This window comes from Sprattus sprattus (assembly GCF_963457725.1).
Source record: "Sprattus sprattus genome assembly, chromosome: 2".
NCBI lineage: Eukaryota > Metazoa > Chordata > Actinopteri > Clupeiformes > Clupeidae > Sprattus > Sprattus sprattus.
Window position 1 is genome coordinate 22,527,828 of NC_137921.1, and position 22,296 is coordinate 22,550,123.

At 45.1% G+C, this 22,296-nt stretch overlaps 1 protein-coding gene across 1 annotated transcript in view; it reads right to left on the reverse strand.

Annotated features, from left to right (window-relative positions):
• Positions 1 to 22,296, reverse strand: part of msraa (methionine sulfoxide reductase Aa) — a 77,953-nt gene that overhangs the window by 27,929 nt on the left and 27,728 nt on the right. Inside the window, exons 2-3 of the mRNA XM_080831958.1 lie at positions 3,469 to 3,537; positions 1,065 to 1,184 (exon numbers count right to left, since the gene is read on the reverse strand). Of these exons, the coding sequence (XP_080688084.1) occupies positions 1,065 to 1,184; positions 3,469 to 3,537 (189 nt within the window). The remainder of the gene's footprint in view (positions 1 to 1,064; positions 1,185 to 3,468; positions 3,538 to 22,296) is intronic.

Consider the following 22,296-nt stretch of genomic DNA (forward strand, 5'->3'; position numbering starts at 1 on the left):
AGGGGAACTATTGACAGCAGCAATTATGATGATGGCTTTAATGATTTAGTGAGGTGTGTTTTAATAATTACGTTGATTGCTTAGCATCGCTTTGCCTACAGAAAGTTGAGCATCATAGCATAGGTACATATAACATACTGATTTCACTCTATTATTAATTAGGTAGAGCATAGTGAGGATGTTTTTCATTAATGTGTCACCTTACTTTAAAAAACAATCGAAATCGAACTGCGTTGAGTTAGAACGCTATAACCTGCAACCAACAAAGCGGCTAAACAATGTAATCCTATAGGGAAGCGTAGGGCTTCCGGACTAGACTGGACATTTTTGTAAAATGTCTTTACAGTTATTGAGGTAAACAGACACAGGTCTATCTCTGTCTGTATCATTTTTGTCCCTAGTGAAAATCTGGAACCAAATATTAAAATAAGGTCTCCCTTAGTATGCAGCTGAATCAGTCAGTCTGTGTAATCCCTTACACAGTTTAGAAGCTTGCGGATGGAACCATGGAGCTTGTCTGCAGTAGTGTAGAAAGAAAATGTAGCCTCCCTGAAAATATTAACCTATATTTATTAAATCTCAAGAATCTCTACTGCCTAGCACGGACCTGGTGCTGGGCCTCCTGCTCACATGCCTGCCTGTCTGACAACCCATCTCGGGTAGGCATCTTTTGTTTTTGGTCGTCAGCCCTATGTATTGATATGACCTCACTGTAAGGACCAGAATAATGAATATTCACAGCCTATTATCATCAGCGATAGAGATGACTGCTCATAGCAATGAGATGCGGAGCTACCATGTTCAATACTGGGGCCTGATTGAAGTCTGAGAGCATTCCTACCAATGTCTTAACGTCATTTCGACATTACAGGAATAATCAAAAACTGCATAATTTATGAGACACACCGGCAGATGCTGTTTACACAATCATAAGACAAACTGAACAAGAGGAGACGAGGGGAGAGGAGAAAGAGAAAAGAAGATAAAATAGACAGAACAAAGGCAGTTGAGTGAGGGTGGGGTGTGAGGGGAGGAGGCATGTTTTTTGGGTGGGGGGTGCTTACCTGTGCACACGTCCTGGTAGGTGGCGTTGTCGGTGCAGCCCCCCGAGTAGCCGACCTGTGTCGAGTACACGCCCTTCTGCAGCCAGAACCTCCTCTCTGCCCCCCAGAAGCAGCCCATGCCTTCACCGGGAAACACACACACACGCACACACACACACACACACACACACACACACACACACACACACACACACACACACACACACACACACACACACACACACACACACACACACACACACACACACAGTTATACTATAGAGAGGGAAAATAGCAATGCACATACTGCAGTGATGTTACACTCAGCAGACAGACACACACACACACTTCAGTCACACCACACACACTGAGAGCTAAATAAACAGTCTAGTCACGCTAGTCCCTCCATGTGCTGCAAGTCGATTATGGCCATGGCCTGCTTCTTTTCCGTCTTTTTACCTCAAAAAAGAGGTATATAGAATAGAATACAAGGTTATTACTCTGTTAATCTGCACAAGACTAAGTCAACAAAAGAAGCAGAGCCTCTCTGGTGACTAAATCCATGGCCTTGGTAGTGGTGATGGTGATGGTGATGGTGGTGGTGTGTATTCGTGTGTGCGCAAGATTTGCCAGCTGAGCTGTAAGTGCAGGCTTTTTTATGCAGGAGAAAAAGTTAGCTATGCGAAGTTGGCTGGTGTTTGTTGTGTGTGTGTGTGTGTGTGTGTGTGTGTGTGTGTGTGTGTGTGTGTGTGTGTGTGTGTGTGTTTAGTCTGTCTAGTCAGGATGTCTAGGTGGCATTTATAGAAGACTGAATTGTCTGAATATAGAAGACTGTTTGTCTATATGATGCTTGTTTGGGCAGAGAGCTTCTCCTCGCTCTCATTAGAACCATCTTTAGACCACTGGGGACGTGTGTGTGTGTGTGTGTGTGTGTATGTGTACACTGTGACTCAGTGTGTGTGTGGATGTGTGTGTGTGTGTGTGTAGGTGTATGTATTTCTGTGTGCTTAAAAAGAAGTATGGGTGTTAATGTACATGGCTTGTTATTGTGTGTGTGTGTGTGTGTGTGTGTGTGTGTGTGTGTGTGTGTGTGTGTGTCTGTCTGTGTGTGTGTGTGTGTGTCTGTGTGTGTGTGTGTCTGTGTGTCTGTGTGTCTGTGTGTCTGTGTTAAGGCAGCTCCTAAAATGTCACCCATCATGTGTATTTTCCACCAATAAAACGGGATCCTACCCCAGTGAAGCCAATACCCACTGTAAAATTGTATCACCTCATAACACTTCCCCCTCTATAACAGTAAAGATAATACTGCACAGCAAACAAGGCATTATGATCCATCTCTGGGCCAAGTAGGACAGACAGATTTACTTTTAGCTAGTCTTCATGGATGCTAGCTCTTTACACCCGGTTTTCCTGTTGCATCTCTTCCAAACTCATCAAACCGATAATGAATGAAACTAATGTTTGCATTTGAAGTCACTGCCAATATGGATGACTGTGGTAGTTAAGGTGTGTGATTTGACAGTGTCTTTGCTACGAGGACCAGAGCTGCACATTGCTAGCATTGTAAGCACCTTGGTCTGTGCTGAACTCCTGGGGCAAACAACATCCAATTAAAGAAGAGGGGCAGCTGAATAGAGGCAATCAAAAGTTGCTGAGTTAAAGAATTCTGAGGCGTCCAAGGTAACAGGGCACACGCACACACACATACATACAGAGACACACAGACACACGCACACAAACAACACATACACACACACAGACACTCCTCTGAGGCAGGTCGATGGGGGGCTTTATGATTGGAGATGCGCAGCGGGCCGTAAGACAGAGGAAGCCTTTTAAGAGATGTGTGTTTTTTTATTTTGCATTATTTGTACACTGGGAGCACACCATTTAAAAATGCCCATTTAATTCCGCTATGTCCGCCGTGATGAATTACACAGTTTGAGTCTCCAGAATAAAGAAAACAGCAGCCAAACTAATGCATTCTATTTAACAGATCCAAATCAGTGTCTTCAATTAATCCTTTCCTAATGTCACACACACACACACACACACACACACACACACACACACACACACAGAAACAGACACACCCACACTCTCTCTCTCTCTTTGTCTTATTTTTGCTGCTTCCTTTTGAACCTTAAAAAAAAAAAAAAAAAAAAAAACATCGGGTGGAGGGGGGGATGTTGACTAATTACACTGCTTTGCCCATCACCCACGCTCCACCGAAAACGGCACATACACACTGAAACAAACAAACACACACACAAACACACACACAAACACACACACAAACACACACACCCTATACAAGGAACACTCAAATGACCAATCACCCCCACACACAAACACATTTAAACACACACACAAACACACACACTGACACTGACAGACAGCTCATGGCTCCATACGGATCACTTACCAAACATGACCATCTGCATTCCCTCAGGGAATGGCGGCACTGTCCGGTTGCCGTTGACATCGTGCTTGGCTGTGGGGACACACAATAGCCAACAATGAAGAGGTGTTTCTCTTATTTAAATATGTAATCATTCAGAGACATGCACACACACACACACACATAAGCTGACACACACACACAAACATATAATCATATCCATCTACATACCAACACACATCTTTCAGCAAGTCTGTGACACATAGTCTGTCAAACACCCATATAGAGACACACACAAACCCACACAGCCCCCCCTCCCCTCCACACACACACACACACACACACACACAAACACATGTACACACAAAACCTCACATCACTGAGGCACATACCTCAGGCTAACCATCCTTTCAGACTAACCAGGGAATAACCCAAACGTTGCATGTTAACCCATTAGGGCTGCACACCACCCTGCCTCCTCTTTATGACCTATTAACCAGGGCCTCTAAACAGGGACAGTGTGACAGTGTGTCCTTTCCTCTGCATTCCCCAAGCCCAAATCTGTAGTCAGAATTAGTCAAAGTGCCACAAGGGGCACAAACAAACAAGGGGTGGGGGAGCAAATACAAGGTCGGCCAGATGACCCACTTAAGCACACACAAACAAAAAAGGCACACGGCCTCACAAACAGCAACACATGCACAGCCTATTCTCTGCCGCATGCTTCCCGATAATTGCAATCAGTCCAAATCAGTTCAGTGGTGTGTGTGTGTGTGTGTGTGTGTGTGTGTGTGTGTGTGTGTGTGTGTGTGTGTGTGTGTGTCAGCATCACTTAACTGTTGTCTGGGTATTTACATATGATGTGTCTGTGCATGTGTGTGTGTCTGTGTGCGCATTTGTTCATCCACGCTTTTGAGACAAAATGTTAATGAATTGATGCATGTGCGCGCGTGTTAGTGTGTTAGAGAAAGCTTGTTTAAGTGAGAGAGTGAGTGCATGTTTAATCATGTGTGTGTGCGGCATGTGTGAGTGTGTGTGTGTGTGTGTGTGTGTGTGTGTGTGTGTGTGTGTGTGTGTGTGTGTGTGAGAGAGAGTGTGTGTGTGTGTGTGTGTATGGTGGAGGGGGTAGCAAAGATACAGATGGCATAGTGGCTGGCACAGCAGCCATTGAGCCAACGAGACTAAATGAGGGCCAGTAAGCTCAACATCTGGGCTCAGTGGAGCCTGTCGCCCACACACACTCACACAAACACACTCACACAAGAGGAGAGAATTGAGGAAAAGGAAATAAATAAATAAGACATAGAAGGAAGGACAAAGAGGCAGAGAGGAGAGAAGAGGAGAGAAGAGAAAGTGAGAGGAGAGGAAGGGAAGGGAAGGGAAAGGAAAGGAAAGGAGAGGAGAGGAGAGGAGAGGAGAGGAGAGGAGAGGAGAGGAGAACAAATAAGATAGAGTAGAGGAGAGACGTCCATTCTAGCATGAGTGGCCAGGTATCTATCCATGTAGAGCCGGGCACCCCTAATAAGCACACGAATGAGAGTACAAGCACATTCAGTGACCTGGACAATGCCATTTCACCCTCACATTACAGATGCACTTCAGTACTGAACCCAGATCAGATGGTGTCTGAGGGTTTCTATACACTGGCATTGATTTTGAGGAAATACATGATTGAAGCTGTAATATCAGTTCACTGGGGGAAAACAGTTACCATGTAGATATTTAAATCCTTTATGATGATCATGTAGGCTATCCAACCATCATATTTCAGACTCTTTTCAAAGAAATGTTCTAAAATCTTTATACATTCAGAAATAAATGCATGTTTATGTGAAATGCAGTCTTCTCCAAAAGCACCATCAACCCCAGCGTAGCAACCATAGTATATAGTATGTTAAATGCATACAAAGAGTCTCAATGCTAACTAGAAGACCATGAAGCAATGAACGGAACAGACTGTGTTTATATCGCACTGTTCCTCTCTACAGAGCACTCACACTGCATTCACTGTGAAAAAGTCTCCCGTTGGCCTTTGGAGACAGCAGAGATATGTGAGGGTGCAGAGCCCTTGCAACCCTGTGTTCTCCTCAGGGTCATTTAACAACCTGCGCAATGAGATACTACTACTCTTCCACCTGAGCCACGGACAAATCCCCAATGACGTTAACAATGGAGGCTGGTCTGAAGGAAAAAGCAAGGGGACCTAAACTGCATTCACACTTCAGTGCATGAGTCAGTGGTCCATTGTGGATGTGTGGAGGGAGGGTGGGGGAGGGAGGTGGTGTTCTGCTGGGTGGTCCGCCAGACTACAGAAGATCTCTGGAAGTGCTCCTGCTACTCATGAAACCTACTGCTACTTGAGTGAGTCCTTCCCAAAAGATAAAGGCTCGCCTTCCTCTAACAATTCCATTCCATTCAGTAAGCTACCGAAATCAGATGCGGTGTGTGTGTGGTTGTTTTTCAGATGGAGTGCCGTATATTAAGGGTCACTAGTGTTTAGAAACTGACTGAGTTCTCAGAGAAAGCTGGAGCAAATGTATCATCTCCTCTCCTTCTTCATGACCTTCCCTCAAACTCCCTCTACTATTTTTCTGAAATTAAGGTGATCAAAAGTTCCAGTAAGCTTGGTCCTTCAGCAAGGCCAGAGATGAATTTATGTAATTTATTTGTATGTGTGGCGTAGTGTGAGTGTATGTATGTTTGAATGGTTCTGAATGGTTTCATTCTTCTGCAGACACCTTCTCTGGAATTGCAAACACACAGGACATCTTCACTATTTCAAAGAACGACAATAAAGTTAAAATGTTTGACACATCCTGTGCCTTCCAACTGATTTTGGAACAGTCATAATGTGCAAAAAGATAAAACATCATTCTCCCATTACTGCCATTGAGAACCTAGGATCCAAATGTCAGTTGATTGTCCTGGGGATTGGCAGTTTAGGTCACGTTCACAGGCTGGCAGTACATGGACTTTGCATTGGGGGACTACATAATACAAAAGGCCAAACAACTGGCAAAGTACTGCTCAATATCAGCAACTATAGGAAGCATGTTTATTTGGAAGAGACAATGTTTCCTCTACCCTTGTAAGACCCATAACGAACTGCTGAACTGTGTGTGTGTGTGTGTGTGTGTGTGTGTGTGTGTGTGTGTGTGTGTGTGTGTGTGTGTGTGTGTGTGTGTGTGTGTGTGTGTGTGTGTGTGTGTGTGTGTGTGTGTGTGTGTGTGTGTGTGTGTGAAAATGAATCATTGTTTATATGGTCCTCTGCCCAGGAATGCTTGCATTAATGTTTCATGCTTTCCCACTGGGCTTATAGACCATATGAGTGTGGATATACTTTTATATATTAAATAACTTACGTTGACTTACTGCTCGTTCACCAAGCCTCCTCCTACTATTAAGCCTCCATGTTGGCAAGCTAGACTTTATGCCAATATTAATCAGCAAAGGTTCTCTCTCTCTCTCCCTCTCTCTTCTTTCTCTCTCTCTTCTTTCTCTCAGCTAGGATTGGTGAGTGAGGGTGTGGATATAGTGTGTGTTAGCTAGGATGAGTGTTATGAGTGAGTGGCTGTGAGAGCAAAAGAGCGAAATAGAGAAAGAGAGTGAGAGGGAGGGAGGGTGTATAATTAAAACAAAACACAAACAGTCACACACACACACACACACACACACACACACACACACAGTGCCTTTTGATTACCCTCTTGCCAAACTTTTCCCTGCTAATGGTCCCTCTGCTTCAGCAAAGCCGAATGAGTCCAGCTAGCAGTGCAGTTAACTAAACACACATTCTCACACACTCAACACACACACTCTCCCTCTCTCACACACACACTCATACACACACACACATCCTTTATAGTAGGCCCTGTGGTCAGTCGCTCCACTGTGAAGACAGCTGACTTACCAGCAGAGGACAGAGACGGACACAGAGAGTTTCCAATTAAGCTACTGCTATGTGACTGCCATGCTGATAGGAAGGTGGAGGCTATGGAGGGTACAAATGGAATATGTATGGTATGAATGACTGCTAGAGATTACTAATGCTAAGAGTCCTTGTGAGTCCATGGCAACGGACAAAAGTGGTCAAAGCCATATCAAATCTCTCTCTCTCTCTCTCTTTCTAAAAACAAACATACAACCTCACGCCTCCCTCATGACAAGATGCAAAGGGACAAATACCACCACAAGCCACAGCTAAAGTCCTGTTGGCCTCTCTTTTTTCGCCCTCTCTCCCTCTTTCCTTCTCTCCTCAAGCGTAAAAAGCCCTCTTCACTTTCATTATCTTAGTGGCAACCTGGTAATTGCGGGTTTTTCAGGAACAACAGAAGCATATTCATCAGTGGCTGGATGCCCCCCCATCGTCAGATAAACAATCTAAATGTAAATGTCAGCAGGCAAAGACAATGAGTCCAGACAGAATATTAATGAGACAAATCACAGAGGGGCACAGTTGCTTGGTGGCATGTATGTATGCGTGCGCATGCGTGTCTATGTTTGTGCGTGTGTATATGTGTGTGTGCGTGTCTGTTTGTGTTTGTGTGAGTGTGCGCATGTGTATAGTGTGTGTATGTGCATTCACGCAAATTCAACGATTACCCACAAATTCAGCGCGACGTAGCAATGTTAACACATCACCGCAACTTTCCCGCAACTTTGACAAATCACTGTCGTCTCCCACAACTTTCTCCTGCCCTGTGGACATGGTGCAGACACTAGTTCTAATCCGTTGTAAACAATGAGAATGGCTACACCAGGCATGTAAATTAAATGCAGCCCATGTCCACTGAAAATTCAGAAATAGATCTGGCTTCAATGTTTACCTAACATCAAGAACTTGAAATCCATCCTTTAAGCAAAACTTCCATATTAATACCATAGTCCATATTTCAATTTCTCTATTTATAAGTGGGTTGAGATTGTGAGGGGGGAAAGTGACAAAAATTCCAGGACTTGTGGGCTTGTCTTGATTTCTAATTAAATGGATTAGGTGCAAATATGATAACTGGGGTATTTTTTTCCTTTTTCTCCAGTTCATGTTTAGTGATTTTCTTCCTCAGTGTGCCAGAATGTATTTTGTTTTAAGATAAAGATAAGTCTTCACTAAACCTTTTAAATCTCTCGGAATGTCTTCCTATTTGTGTTGAGAAATCGCATTTAATGTCCTTTCAATAACGGCAAGTGTTCCTGGGTGATTATCTCGCCACCCAATGGGATTTCTTGCTGCCACATGTGCAATGCATCAAAATCGTTTCACTGCTACCATGTTCACTGAGGGTTTAAGTAATTGTGCAAATAAACCACTTACATATTGAAGTCACTTTTCTCTCAAGTGGAGTGGAGTACATTGACGATTGAGGGGGGAGGGGACATTGTACTGGGCATGTGCCCTCATGAGACGTTTTCAATCCAGTTTCTACCAGCTGAGCCACAGGAAAAACAAATCACTTAAAAATCAAATACCTCACAATGCCAAATAACTGATAATTATACCCCAGACGCGAAAAATGCTCTTTTCTGATTCTCTACAACAAGACACCTATGAAGTAGATCTGGTGAAAAAGTTTAATTTAAAATTCTTTATCAATGCACTGGAAACTTTGAATGGTAACTATGACAATCATAGTAAATAACAGTTGATTGAAAAGCTACCTACAGAGAGAGGCTACTACAGTTAGTGTGTAGTCGGGCAAGCTGGCAAGCTAGAAAGCATAGAATCAGAAACAGCTAGAAAGCTAAAGGATTTAGGCTAACAGTTGGAATCAGCTGAAACAATGCAAACTATCCAAAGCTATTGTACGTAACTAAAGAAAGTAGTGTGGGGCACTTACAAGACTTTATGTTAGCATTCCAAACATAACTTACACAGCAAAGTTAACTTGGTTCAATTTAAAAGTAATCTACAATTTTAGTTTATTTAACACCATATCTTTGTAAAACACATCATTACCAGTAGGCCTTAATTAGCCAAGAAGCCTGTCTCCAATGATACACTCTCACTCATCCACAATGAATCATGTGTTCTGTAAAAGCTAAATGATATAGGGTGGCAGTATACTGTAAGTACATAATTATCAGCCCAATGCTGTAGGTACCGCCCTGCAAATGTGCAGCAACTATGAAGCTACTACTAAAATCACTTTAGTCACTCTTTCAGCATTGAAGACACACACACACACACACACACACACACACACACACACACACACACACACACACACACACACACACACACACACACACACCATGCACACAAAACAGAGAGAGAGAGATGAAGAGAGAAACTATTTCAGTAATTAAATGGAAAATAGAACACACAAAAAAAGGCCAAATCAAAGCATTAATGAGAAGATATCCAAGATTGACAAGCCAAGGTTTCTTCACTCTCTCTGTCCCTCTCTTTCTCTCTTTCACACTCTCTCTCTCTCTCTCACTCATTCTCTCACTCACTCTCTCACTTACTCTCTCACTCACTTCCTTGGCACGATCAAAGGATTCAGGCAAAACTCATTGAGATGCATGTGTGGTCTAATGTATAATTCACAATAGCGTGGAAACAAAGGCGGATGGGAAGCAAGCAAAAAACAGCATTAAGGAGGAAAAAAAATTACTTCATTAATATTCCATATTTATCTTCACACGCACGGGGGTGGAAGGGGGGGGGGATGCAGTCATATGCTGTAATTACTCTATGTGATGCTTTTTGATGCAAAAATGATCCTCCTCCTGTACAGTCATACGGTCATATTCCTCCATGCAGAGATACAATGCCATTTGTTTGTTGATTAATTGAATCTGCGCATATTTAATTTCCTCTCCGACAGACTTTGGATTACTGTTTTGCTTTCTCTCACCAAGACATCCTTCATCCTATTTGTGTTATCTCGACAGACAATGGATGACGGGTGTGTGTGAGAAAAGGAGAGAGAGAGAGAGAACAAGAGTCAGAGAGAGCTCAAGGGGCAGTATCAAGTATGTATACTGTGAAAAGTTCAATATTATTCTTGCATCACTGTTCTGGGAGCAGAGAGGAAAGGCAAAGTAGCAACTCCCTGGATGCACGCTTTGACTGACCAGAGAGGTGTCGCTGAACTGGAATCAGCAGGGACAGAATTAAGAGACTTGGTGTGTACACGCTGTTGGGACACATCAAGCAGTCACTCACTGGTAGACTCAATGCTACAACACTGGCTGAGAAAGAGCAAGAAGACAGGAGGGGTCTCTCACGTACACACAAAAACACACACACACACACACACACACAAAGAGCACTAGAAAATTGTAGGTCATCATAGCATAATGCCCAACAGTTGTCAGTTAAAAACTCTGCTCTCTCAGAGTTGAGAGATGTTCTCTCTATTTTATGTGCACATTTCTAAATCCATCTCTTTCTCTTCCTCCCTCTTTCTCTTTCCATCAAGTATTCTGTCTTTGCATCCTTGTCCCTCCATCTTTCTTTTCTCCCCCTTTTTCCTCTTTCCTCTTCTCCACCCTTCACTCTCTTGCCAAGTCTATCTCTTTCACTATTTCTCTCTGTCTTTCTCTATGTCTCTCTCGCTCTCTGCTCTAGGATAGAGGGATGTGGAGGGAGTAGACCTGCCTGCTAGCGGAAGAGGAGCTGTCTGAATAATGAGCTGGATCATGGCTGTGGCCTCATCCGCACTGGCATGTGCACTCTCTCTCTCTCTCTCTCTCTCTCTCTCTCTCTCTCTCTCTCTCTCTCTCTCTCTCTCTCTCTCTCTCTCTTGCTCTCGCTCTCTCTCTCTCTCTCTCTCTCTCTCTCTCTCTCTCCTCCGCACTGTCACCACAGAGCCAGCGTACGCACAGCGCCAGTTAGTGCTGCTCTATTTCCGCTCAAACATACACATACACACGAGCACACACACAGACACGCGCACATTCTCACAGACACGCACATACATTTTACCCTAACATGCGCACACAAAGAGACATACACGTCACACACACACACACACACACACACACACACACACACACAAACACCACAACACACATATGCCTCACACAAACACCCATGAATTACACATACATACACAAAACATACACACCCAGCACCCAAACACACAGCCACTCACACCATGGCCAACTGTGCTGATTTAAATATGCATTGGCAACCATGCAACAGTGACACACACACACACACACACACAGAGTACAACCACAAAATTAACAGTGTGAAAAGAGATGGTGCATTTTCTATAAAATACCATGCAATATGCACATGGTTTTCAGCAAGGTCTGAATGAATGAATATCTAGGACAACAGGACCTTCAGGTAGAAGACCACTGTGCCACTCTGTGATGAGAAGTTACACCCTACAGTGAGGGGGATTTCCCTGGAAAGGAAACCATCAGACCCTCAGAAATGCAACCAAGCCAAAAAGGTAGGCTACAATAAGGACAAACTGTGACCACAGATTGAAAACAGCAGGGCCTTAATGTCTCCTCTTGAAATAATGTAAGATTATGACAATGGTTTAGATGGTGTTTCTATGTAGAACATTACTCAGCAAACGGCTTGAATGTAGCCTTGAAAGCCTCTCCTTAGCTCCTAAGAGTAATTCATAGACATAAAGAACCCTTCAGTGAAGCACAATGCAAGGGTGAAGTCATCAGTGCAAACTTCCATGTAGAGAGTGAGCGAAGCTGTCAACTGCTGCTGCGTTAACCACAAGTGTTGGAAAAATGAGAAAGGGGTGGAAAGAGCAAGAAAAAAAGAAAAACTGAGAGAGCCAAGCTACCAAGTACGAGCACAAGGATAGGACAGGGTAGTGTGTGTGTGTGTGTGTGTGTGTGTGTGTGTGTGTGTGTGTGTGTGTGTGTGTGTGTGTGTGTGTGTGTGTGTGTGTGTGTGCCAAGAATCATCGATTGCTCTGCAGTGGTTCTGATGAAGGAGTGGAGTGTGGTCAAACACCCAATAACACTCCGGGCAGCCATCCCATATATGTCACACTGCAGGAGTAGAGCTGGACCCAAGTGCACGACACACACGTGGTTTAAACATAATGGGGAACCTTTCCCCATAGACAGGCAGGTCTAGAGAAACATAAACAAGAACAGGAAAAAGGGGTGCAGCGACAGCATGAAACACAAAGGGCAGGTCAAGAACAAGGGCTTTTATACATAAGGAGGCTAAATAGGGGGGATGGATGATTGGTAGAACAAAGCAAGTGACAGGTGAAAACAGCACAGCCAATAACCAGGCTAGTAGACTAATAGACAGAATCAGGTGAGGGGCCGAAACGCAGACACGAGGAACGGAAGCACGAGGAACATAAGTCCAAACGTTACAACATACGTTAACGTTAAACAATAAAAGTCCCAGATAACACAGTGCAGACTGTGACAACAGAGCAACAGCACCTCACACACTACGGCCCAGGCCTCGCCAGCCGCCAGCTCAATAAAGACAAGACAGAGCTCTCTGAACAATCGAGCAGGAGAGAGCGAGAGATGGTGTGTGTGTGTGTGTGTGTGTGTGTGTGTGTGTGTGTGTGTGTGTGTGTGTGTGTGACACAGAGACTGGGGGAAAGCAGAGAGAACAGGGTGAACAAAGTTAGAAAGAGAGAAAAAGAGAAGGGCCAATGCAGAGAGAGAGAGTGGGATTTGATAGAGAGACGAATAAAGTGAAGAGAGGAAGGGTTGCAGAGGATGTGAACGAGAAGGGGTTGGGCAGAGAAGGGTGAAAAGAAAGGTTAAAGAGAAAGAGGGGGAGCGAGGGAGAAGCAAACTTTGATGGGTATTATGATCTAAGGCTTAACTTGTGACAGTTTAAGTTAAAGGCTTACAGGGAAGGAGGGAGAGAGATGGAGATGGAGGGAGGGAGGGAGCCCAAAAAAACAAGAGAGGAGTCATTAAGGGTTAAGACTGGAGGGAGAGAGAAGGAGAGATGCTGAGGAGAGGGCACGGTATGAGCTTAAGCAAAAGGCAACTTCAAAAGGGTTACTTTAAAGAGAGTGGGAGAAGGGGAGAGAATGACTGAGAGAAAGAGAGAGAAAGGGAGAAAGAGAAGGAGGGAGAGAGGGAGGAAAATAGGCCAGAGACTGACTGGGCTGCAGCATTCCGTGCTTTGTGTCTTTTCTAAAGCGTTCTCTTGGAGAGAGAGCCTGTTAGAAGCGATTGTGCAAAGCCTTTGCATGTGTGTGTGTGTGTGTGTGTGTGCCTGTGTGTGTCTATGTATGTGTGTGTTTTGTGTAAGTGCATGTCTGTGCTTGTGCATGTAGAAGTGTGTATGTGTGTATCTGCATGTCTGGACGTGTATGCGTGTGTATGCATGTGTGTGTGTGTGTTTGAGCCAGTGGTCGAAACAGGACTTGCAGGGCTTTGCATGGCTCAGCGTGTGTCAGGCGATATGCTATCTCAGGTCTGCCACTGCTCAAGCCCTTTCCACCCCCTTCACTGATCCCCCATCCCTCAGGCCTGGCGGCCCCCCAGTCCTGGGACTCGCATAGATCCGGCAGCCAGGAGACAGCTGAGGAGCCTGGGCAGTCTCCCTGTCCCTGCTCCCCCACCCCCTCCAACTATCCACCCCATCCCATCAGCAGCACTCCAAGACAGGCCTTACAGTGATGAATGTGCTTGTGTGTGAGTGTGTATGTGTGTGTGTGAGAGAGAGAGTGTGTGTGAAAGTGTGAGTGTGTATATGTGTGTGAGTGTGTGATTGGAGTGGCCTTCCTCCTCTTCTGCTAATAACAGGGCTAGAGAGAAAATGGAACACCCGGCCACAACATTATTCTTGTATCTTAGAGTGAGTATGTGCCTGCATGTGTGTGTGTGAGGTAGAGGATTTGTTTTTTTGTGTATGTTTGCGTGAGTGTATGTGTGTGTGTGTGTGTGTGTGTGTTTGTGCGCGTGCGCGCGTGAGTGTGAATGAGGGGGCCCTATGCACAGCTGCACACTTGCTGCTTAATGCCGATAGCTTTGAATACTGCCATTACTGCACATGTGTGGCTTCTCCTCTGCCATCCATATTATCATCACTGTTATTGTTACACATGATAGCAATTACTTAAATCAAGGAAGAGAGAGAGAGGGGGAGAAATAGAGAGTGAGCGCATGTGAGAGAGAAAGAGACAGACAGAGGGAGGTGAGAGGTAATCTGAGAGACCAAGAGAGAGAGGTATGCCACAATCAGTGATGTGATGATCATTGTGAGAAAAATCTGCAGGTTTGTGCACACACACACGCACAAATACACACACATACAAATACACACACATACACACACATACAAATACACACACACACACACACACACACACACACACACACACACACACACACACACACACACACACACACACACACACACACACACACACACACACACACACACACACACACTCACACACACACACACACATACAGACACACACACAGATTCTACAGAGTAGAGATAAGTATTGTTGAAAGAGATTTGGCACTGATCAGCGAATAATGTTTTGTTTTGGCAAGAAGAGGCAGGTGCTGCTCATACACAAACACATGCACACACGCGTGCACACACACATACACACACACACACACTTACACACACACACACTTACACACACACACACACACACACACACACACACTTTAAACGTAGAAATCTGTCTAAAAGTGTTTATTACTGAGGAAGCATAAAACCGGATATAGAATGCAACTAAAAGGTGGCACATTTTCTGTGCATCACTGAGGACATTAAGGGTGCGTGTGTTTGTGTGTGCGTGTGTGTGTGTGTTTGTGGCCACGTGCGTGTGTTTGTGTGTAGTGCGAGTGTGGGTGGTGTTTGAAGCCGCATGTAAAGAGGTACCTCACTTTACATTTCTGTCTAACCAGCCGCTTCAACACATAAGGCCTCACATCAAAGCCAGGGCCCAAACAGCACTCTACTACCTCTCCCCTCTTCCCTCTCCCTCCCCCTTCACATGCACACCACCACCTCACCTCACCACACACACACACACACACACACACACACACACACACACACACACACACACACACACACACACACACACACACACACAGTGAGTGAGACACAAGGGTGGGGGAGCGGTTGAGTATTGTGATAGTTTTTGTGAGTGCTCTTATATCTTGTACTGAATTGCATCAGACCAATGACAGTAAAAAATTATGTTTTTTTTACAGTCATTGCATCAGACACCTACAATCAGTCTTTACTTAATTATAAGCATAATGAAAACACTTTCTATGAAGTCACAAGTAGGCTACCAAGGTTGCACATTCAAATGCTTTCACAGTCCACTACATGTAGTATGGCCTTCTTAATCTACTAACAATTCATTTTGTAAGGCAAAGTCCTCGATTAGATTTCACTGCACCTTTAGAGGTTGAGTTTCTGAACATGAATAAATGCGGTTCGTGGGCCTAGCCTTCCATCCAGACTGCATTTCTTCCTATTATGTTGCCTTCCTCTTATCCCTTCTCTCGGCAATCTTTCAGTTCAGGTCCAGGCTGCTCTCCCCTGCCCCCCCATCCCCACCACCGCCCCCACTACCCTGACACCCCTACTGCAGATAGACCAGATGCCACGGGCTACCCCTAAAGACCTTAATTAATTGTGGAGGATTTAAAACGTCTTGTTTGAAAAGCTTGCGCGCCACCCAAACAAACCCCCCCCCCATACACACTCCACACACTTCTCCCCCCTTCAAAGAGAAACAGAGGGCTTCTGAGGTGCCGTTTGGGGGGGGGGGGGGGGGGGGGTAAGGCACGTGCTGATTACCCCAAGCCCAGCTATCAATGGGGTTCGGAGGCGCCCCAGCTATGGTGTCTGGACAATGAGGATTAATGTGACAACCAGACAGTGGCTTAAGTACATACACATGCCACCATGCACAGTGGACTCACACACACACACACACACACACACACACACACACAGAAATAAAGACAGAGAAACAGAGGGTTGCATTCATAAATGTACATGCTGACACACACACAATCCTTCAACAGATTATCATAATACACACAATTCATGACAAAAACAGTCTCCAGCACACACACACACACTATAATAGGAGAAGATAATCAAACTCACCACCCTCAAAATGAACAAACACACACACACACACATACAATCAGTCATCCTGTGCAGTGATTAACTGAGTCTAATGGATAAACTATCTATGCAGAGGCCATCTCTCAGCTATCGCAATGCTGTGACAAATCAATTTAGAAGAAAACAACATGTCCCCTTAATAAAGACACACACACAAACACACATACAAAAAGTCACAATACAGACTTGCTCTAGAATCAGGCTTTTTAGGCATGTGTGTGTGAGATAGTGTAAGAGTGTGTGTGTGTGTGTGTGTGTGTGTGTGTAAAAAGTTAAAAGGGCATAAACATATCAACTATCACCTGAATACACACACACACACACACACACACACTCACTCACTGGCCTTGTCTGAGCCAGTCTGACTTAATTTTCTGCAGGAGGATGAGTTGTGTATTCCAACTGTCAACAAAAATACTAGAATGTGTGTGTGTGTGTGTGTGTGTGTGTGTGTACAGCACATTTCCCAGTCTTACAATCAAAAATGGTCAAGATAAATCCAAGCGTCTCTGAGCACTGAACTTACACACACTCCGTTAGCCAGACCTTGGCTTCACGTCCGTCAGAGAAAACAAGTTTTGTGGAAAAGTGGATGAGAAAAAGAGGGAAGAGAGGGGAAAGAAAAAAAAACGCCTGAGTGAGGAGGCCAAAAACAAATGAGCAGTCAGAGCACATATGGGCCCCTCACCACTGTTTAAAGAGCGCCCAAGTGATTGGGACGCTGCCCGGAAGCAAGTGAGCATGAAAAGTCCAGCAAGAACAAAAAGCATAATCCACAATGCATCAACAACCTTGTCAAGTGACCAACAAAAACACCATCAACTCCATTAACGCTCAGAATACAAATGCCAATAGTCCACACTTCCAAAAAAAGCACAATAGTTTAATTACTTTGAAGTAATAATCCCCATTATAGCATTGGGCGAGGTCTAGCTACATGGACAGCAGTACGCTCTCACCACAGTAATGATTAAATGCTAGACCCAATAACCGCAGACAGACGAGGTTCTGAGAAGGCCTCTCCGAGAGCAGCTCTTGTTGGATCCAGCTGATGACGGACCCGTTTCTGAGTCCGCTGCCCTCTAAGCTGAGGTGGACTGAGCTGGACCCTCTACTGTGGAAAAGTGTCAAACAAGCTAGTTGTGAAACTGGGACTGGGCAACACAGTTGACATTAAAGTAGTAAAGGTACAATTGTAAAGCTGATGTCCACCATGATTAGGTTTGCATATGTTTCCTATATGTTTCCTATATAATACATATGTGTCCAATATGTGTGCTCCCTAAGTAGAGTGGACCCAAGACCAAGGCCGTGCTGGGAGCATGTTCTTTGCAGTGAGCCACATGGTAACTGAACTGTACATCCTCAGATCTAACAGATAAAATGTATTCTTTAAAGATTCTTCTTAACCTAATCCTTTTTTCATGTGAGCACGATTACAATAGCCATTAGAACCTTTAAGGGTTCTACTAAATACTGCATCCTCTTGTAGGGAGCATTAACAGTTAAACAAGGAAAGGAAATGTGGAAGAACCTTGGTTCACCATCCACCAAGCCAGCCTCATCTTCCTTGGTTTCCTTAGTTCTTCCTTCCAGAAGGAGTCTTTCTCCTCTGCTATCTGGCAAACTCAATTTAAAAACCCAGCAGGCGCGGCCAACCTGACACCCCTCCACTCCCATCCCCCCATGCAATTACAGCCCCCGTATCAACTAAGGGCATCATTTGCCCTCGCCATCAAATGACCAGCCAGTGACACTTATTACCAGAACAATATCTCTCCTTCCTTTCCTGTGGTCCCAGCAGTGATTCCCATCCACCCTTTCCACCTTGCCCCATATAGAGCTGTAGCACGTAGCTGTAGCATGTAGCTGTACCACTAGCGTCAAGCAGAGGGGACATGAGGACTGTTAGCCTCTCGGGCAACAGCAATGACCTTCACCTCACCTCACCTCACCTCACCTCACCTCACCTCACCTCACCTCACCTCACCTCACCTCACCTCACCTCACCACACCACTCAGCGTAGCCCAGCTCAGCACCGCACTGGAGTGCTTGAACAGAACTGGAACACTAATCTGCCAAAAAAAGCCATGTGCGTTGCACGCCTCAGGTCCGCGCCAAGGGCACCACGCATCATTTTGGACCCAAACTAAATCCCAAAACCCAAACACCAGGCAGCAACTCACTGAGACATCCTGAGAGCTGTGTCTCGGTGATAGGTTTAGAACTCTCAGTGATGCACGTACACACACACACATTCAGTAGGCGCTGCTTAAATAATGCAGAGCACTTAAGGGCAGTAGAGAGGTGCCGTGGACTGTGCATCATCAGAGAAGCTGTGCACTAAGCTGGAGCACAAGTCTTAAAGGACCAAACATTCCAAGATACTTCCTATAAATAACATCTTTAAAAGCAGGATTTTTTTAAGCTTTGCAATATGTGTTGGCTTCTAGACAATGCAACTTTAAATGTTTCGCATCGCTGCCATGAATAGAACTTAAAAATCAGTTTCCTATGGGCAAGCATTGTAGTGTAGAATATGGTGTAAAGTGCAGTGGTTACATGGTGGAGCTGCACATTATAAATCATTATAAAGAACATCCCAGTTATCAGACATAACATATGGAATACTATTAAAAACATAAAACACAAACACTTTTCTTTGAGATGTGAGAGGGAAAAATTCAGATATTCAGCTGAAATTGACAAGGCGTGGAGTTCGAACACAATGAGGAAAATTCACCCACCAAATTCATTGCCCTGCTGATTTTCTTTAAAATGCCTCCACCTCTAAATAATGTGCTTAACTTTATAACTCAAGCATCCTACAACTCCCTGCACAGAGAATAACACAGTTCTGCATTACATTGTGTAAAACAAATCTGAATGACATTTAACATCAGAAACCATTTATCCATAAAGAGGAACACTTCTCAATTACATTGCTGTTAAGCGCGGGGGAAACAGATCAAACCTTGATACCAATACAATCCTTGATACCGGTGCTGGTTGCTGGTGTTGCCACAGATGGGCCAAGCTCCACGCCATCCTCCCCATGCAAACAGAGACAGGGAGAGACACGTCACCCAGCAGCTGCTCTTGTGACATAACGGGGAGGGGAGCCATCAGCCCAACATTGTTTCCTCCCACTGATCGAAGCCTGGTGATTGACACGCCACGCTAGGGGACAGACATGACGCTCAAGGCAGTGATTGATGCGCCACGCAAGAGCCGGCGAGACGGATGTGTCCGAAATGTCACCGTTGTCTATCCCAACCGAGGTCTCCGAAACCCACCCACCCCCCCTACATCATCTCCCTGGGGCCCTGGCCTTTAGGGTTCCCCCCTTTGGCTCCTGAGGGTTCCCCAGGGGAGCCGACCCCAATCAAGGCACGGGGAGACAAGGGGGAAGGTGGAGGGTGAGGGCTGGGGCAAGATGGGGGGACACAAAGAGCCAGACACACTCTGCCTCTTAGGGGACTCACTTAACAAAGGGAGGGGGGGGGGGGGGGGGGGGGGGGAGCGAAGGGTGCCTCTAAAAAATGGAGGAGTTAAAGGTTACAAGAAAACACAAGGCGCAAGCCATGTGTTATGTGTGCAGTGTGTTTGTGTGTGTGTTAGGTGTCCATTGGTAAAGCCATGTGTTATGTGTATAGTATGGCTGTGTGTTTTGGGTGCCCATAAGTAAATCTGTAGGTTATGTATGTGGTGTGCTTGTGTGTGTTGGGTGTCCATGGATAAATCCATGTGCACAGGCTGGTTTTAGTGTTCACTGTTTGAGGCTCTTTTTTCGTGGCCTTGAGCAGGCCTGCTTCATTTGAATGGGTCTTCAGTTAGCCTCAGGGGGGGTCATATCGGTTAGGAAGTTAAGGTGGAGCAGTGTGTGTGTGTGTGTGTGTGTGTGTGTGTGTGTGTGTCTGTGTGTGTGTTTGGAGGAGAGGGGGTGTAGAAGAGCCTCAGAGTAGAAGGACAATAAGGCTTCCACAGCTCCATCGTCCTCTCTCTCTCCCCCGACCTTCCACAGATGCTAAGATGTGGCCCATTCATATTCCTCAGCTCCTGCACTGAGGGCCTTTGTGGTCTGGGGCTGGGAGAAGCCTGGGGTGAATAGGTGGCTCACTGGATTTGTCTGCAGGCTTTTTTGTTGGCCCTCCCGTTAAAAGCAAGGCACATAAGTGATATTCAATTGCGCCAGCTTTCTCTCGCTCGCCAAGGTCTCCTTGATTATGGCATTTAGTGAGAGCACCTTGAGAGAAGGACAATATGAAGGAGAAAAAAAGTGTTTGTGTGTGTGTGTGTGGGGGGGGGGGGGGGGTAAAAAGGGAAGAAAAATCCTTGTCAGAGAGGGCTTGTCTAATGCTCTTTGGAGCTGTTTAAATTAACTCAATTCATTTTCACAATTATCAAGACTGAAGAATATGAACAAATAATTCCTGTAAAGACACACAGACACACACAAAAAAAATCCAAGGACTAAGGAGGGTTTGGTTTGTGGTGCTACACCAAGATGCCAAAAAGGCCGCCACGGCAAGGAAGAGCAGCAAGGCCGTCGTTCCAGGTGGATCAAAGAGCCAGACCCAGCTCAGACACCAGATGATCACACACCTTGAAGAGAAGAAATGTTTTTTGCATTTATTTACCTCTGCATCGCCATCTATTCACCAGCACTCCTGAAGGTTTTTCGGAACCACTGATCTGTCGCAAAATTAAGCTCTGCTTTTGACAAGCGGCAGAACTGGAGACATTACCTCAAACCACATCTGGTGCATCCAATTTAACCCCGGTTTTGCCAATTTCACCCTGAATGAAATGTGCTCATTCATCCAGGTACAAATATAATATTGACTGTTGGGACTCATCAGGGTTCAGCGCTCCTGGGTTGTGTCCAAAAAAACAGCGACATCATTTAAAAAAAAATTACAAACAACCCCTTTGCAGAGGCTGAGCACTAACCCCTGCCTTAGAATCATGGAAATGGGCTTTCGCGTCACCATTTGGCATCAATTAACGGCACAGTAAAGAATGTGAGTGTAATGATAATAAATGAGGAAAGGTGACGTGCTCTGCTCACCACATTAAGACAATAGGCACATTATGTTCCTGTGTGTGTGTGTTTGGTGTGTGTTCGCATGTTGATGTGTGTGTGTGTGTGTGTGTGAGATTCTTTATATGCATGTGCCATGGGTGTGAATATCTCTGTATTGTATGAATAAATATGTGCTTGAAATGTTTATATGTACATAGTGTTGTGTAAGTCTGTGTCTATGTCTTTGTGTGTGTCTATGTCTGTGTGTGTGTGTGTGTGTGTGTGTGTGTGTGTGCGAGAGATAGAGAGAGAGCAAGCATGTGTTTGAGTGTGTGTGTGTGTGCGTGTGCTGGTGTGTGTGTGTGTGTGTGTGTGTGTGTGTGTGTGTGTGTGTGCGTGTGCTGGTGTGTGTGTGTGTCTGCTGGTGTGCCACGCTCTTCATTCAGCTGCAATAAATGGGGGCCATTCCCCGCCCAGCAATCAGGAACTCAATAAGTAATAACCATTCACCTTGGCTTGTTCCACACCATTACACCAGCTCTGATGATGACTCAGGAGACGCCAGTGAAGCGACAATCACTGACAGACTGCAGCAAGATAGAGGGAGGGAGAGAGAGAGAGAGAGAGAGAGAGATAGAGAGAGGGGGAGAGAGGGGGAGAAAAAGACAGAGAGAGAGGGAAAGGGTGAGAAAAAGACAGAAAGAGATAGCGAAAGAGAGGGTGAGGGAGAAAGAG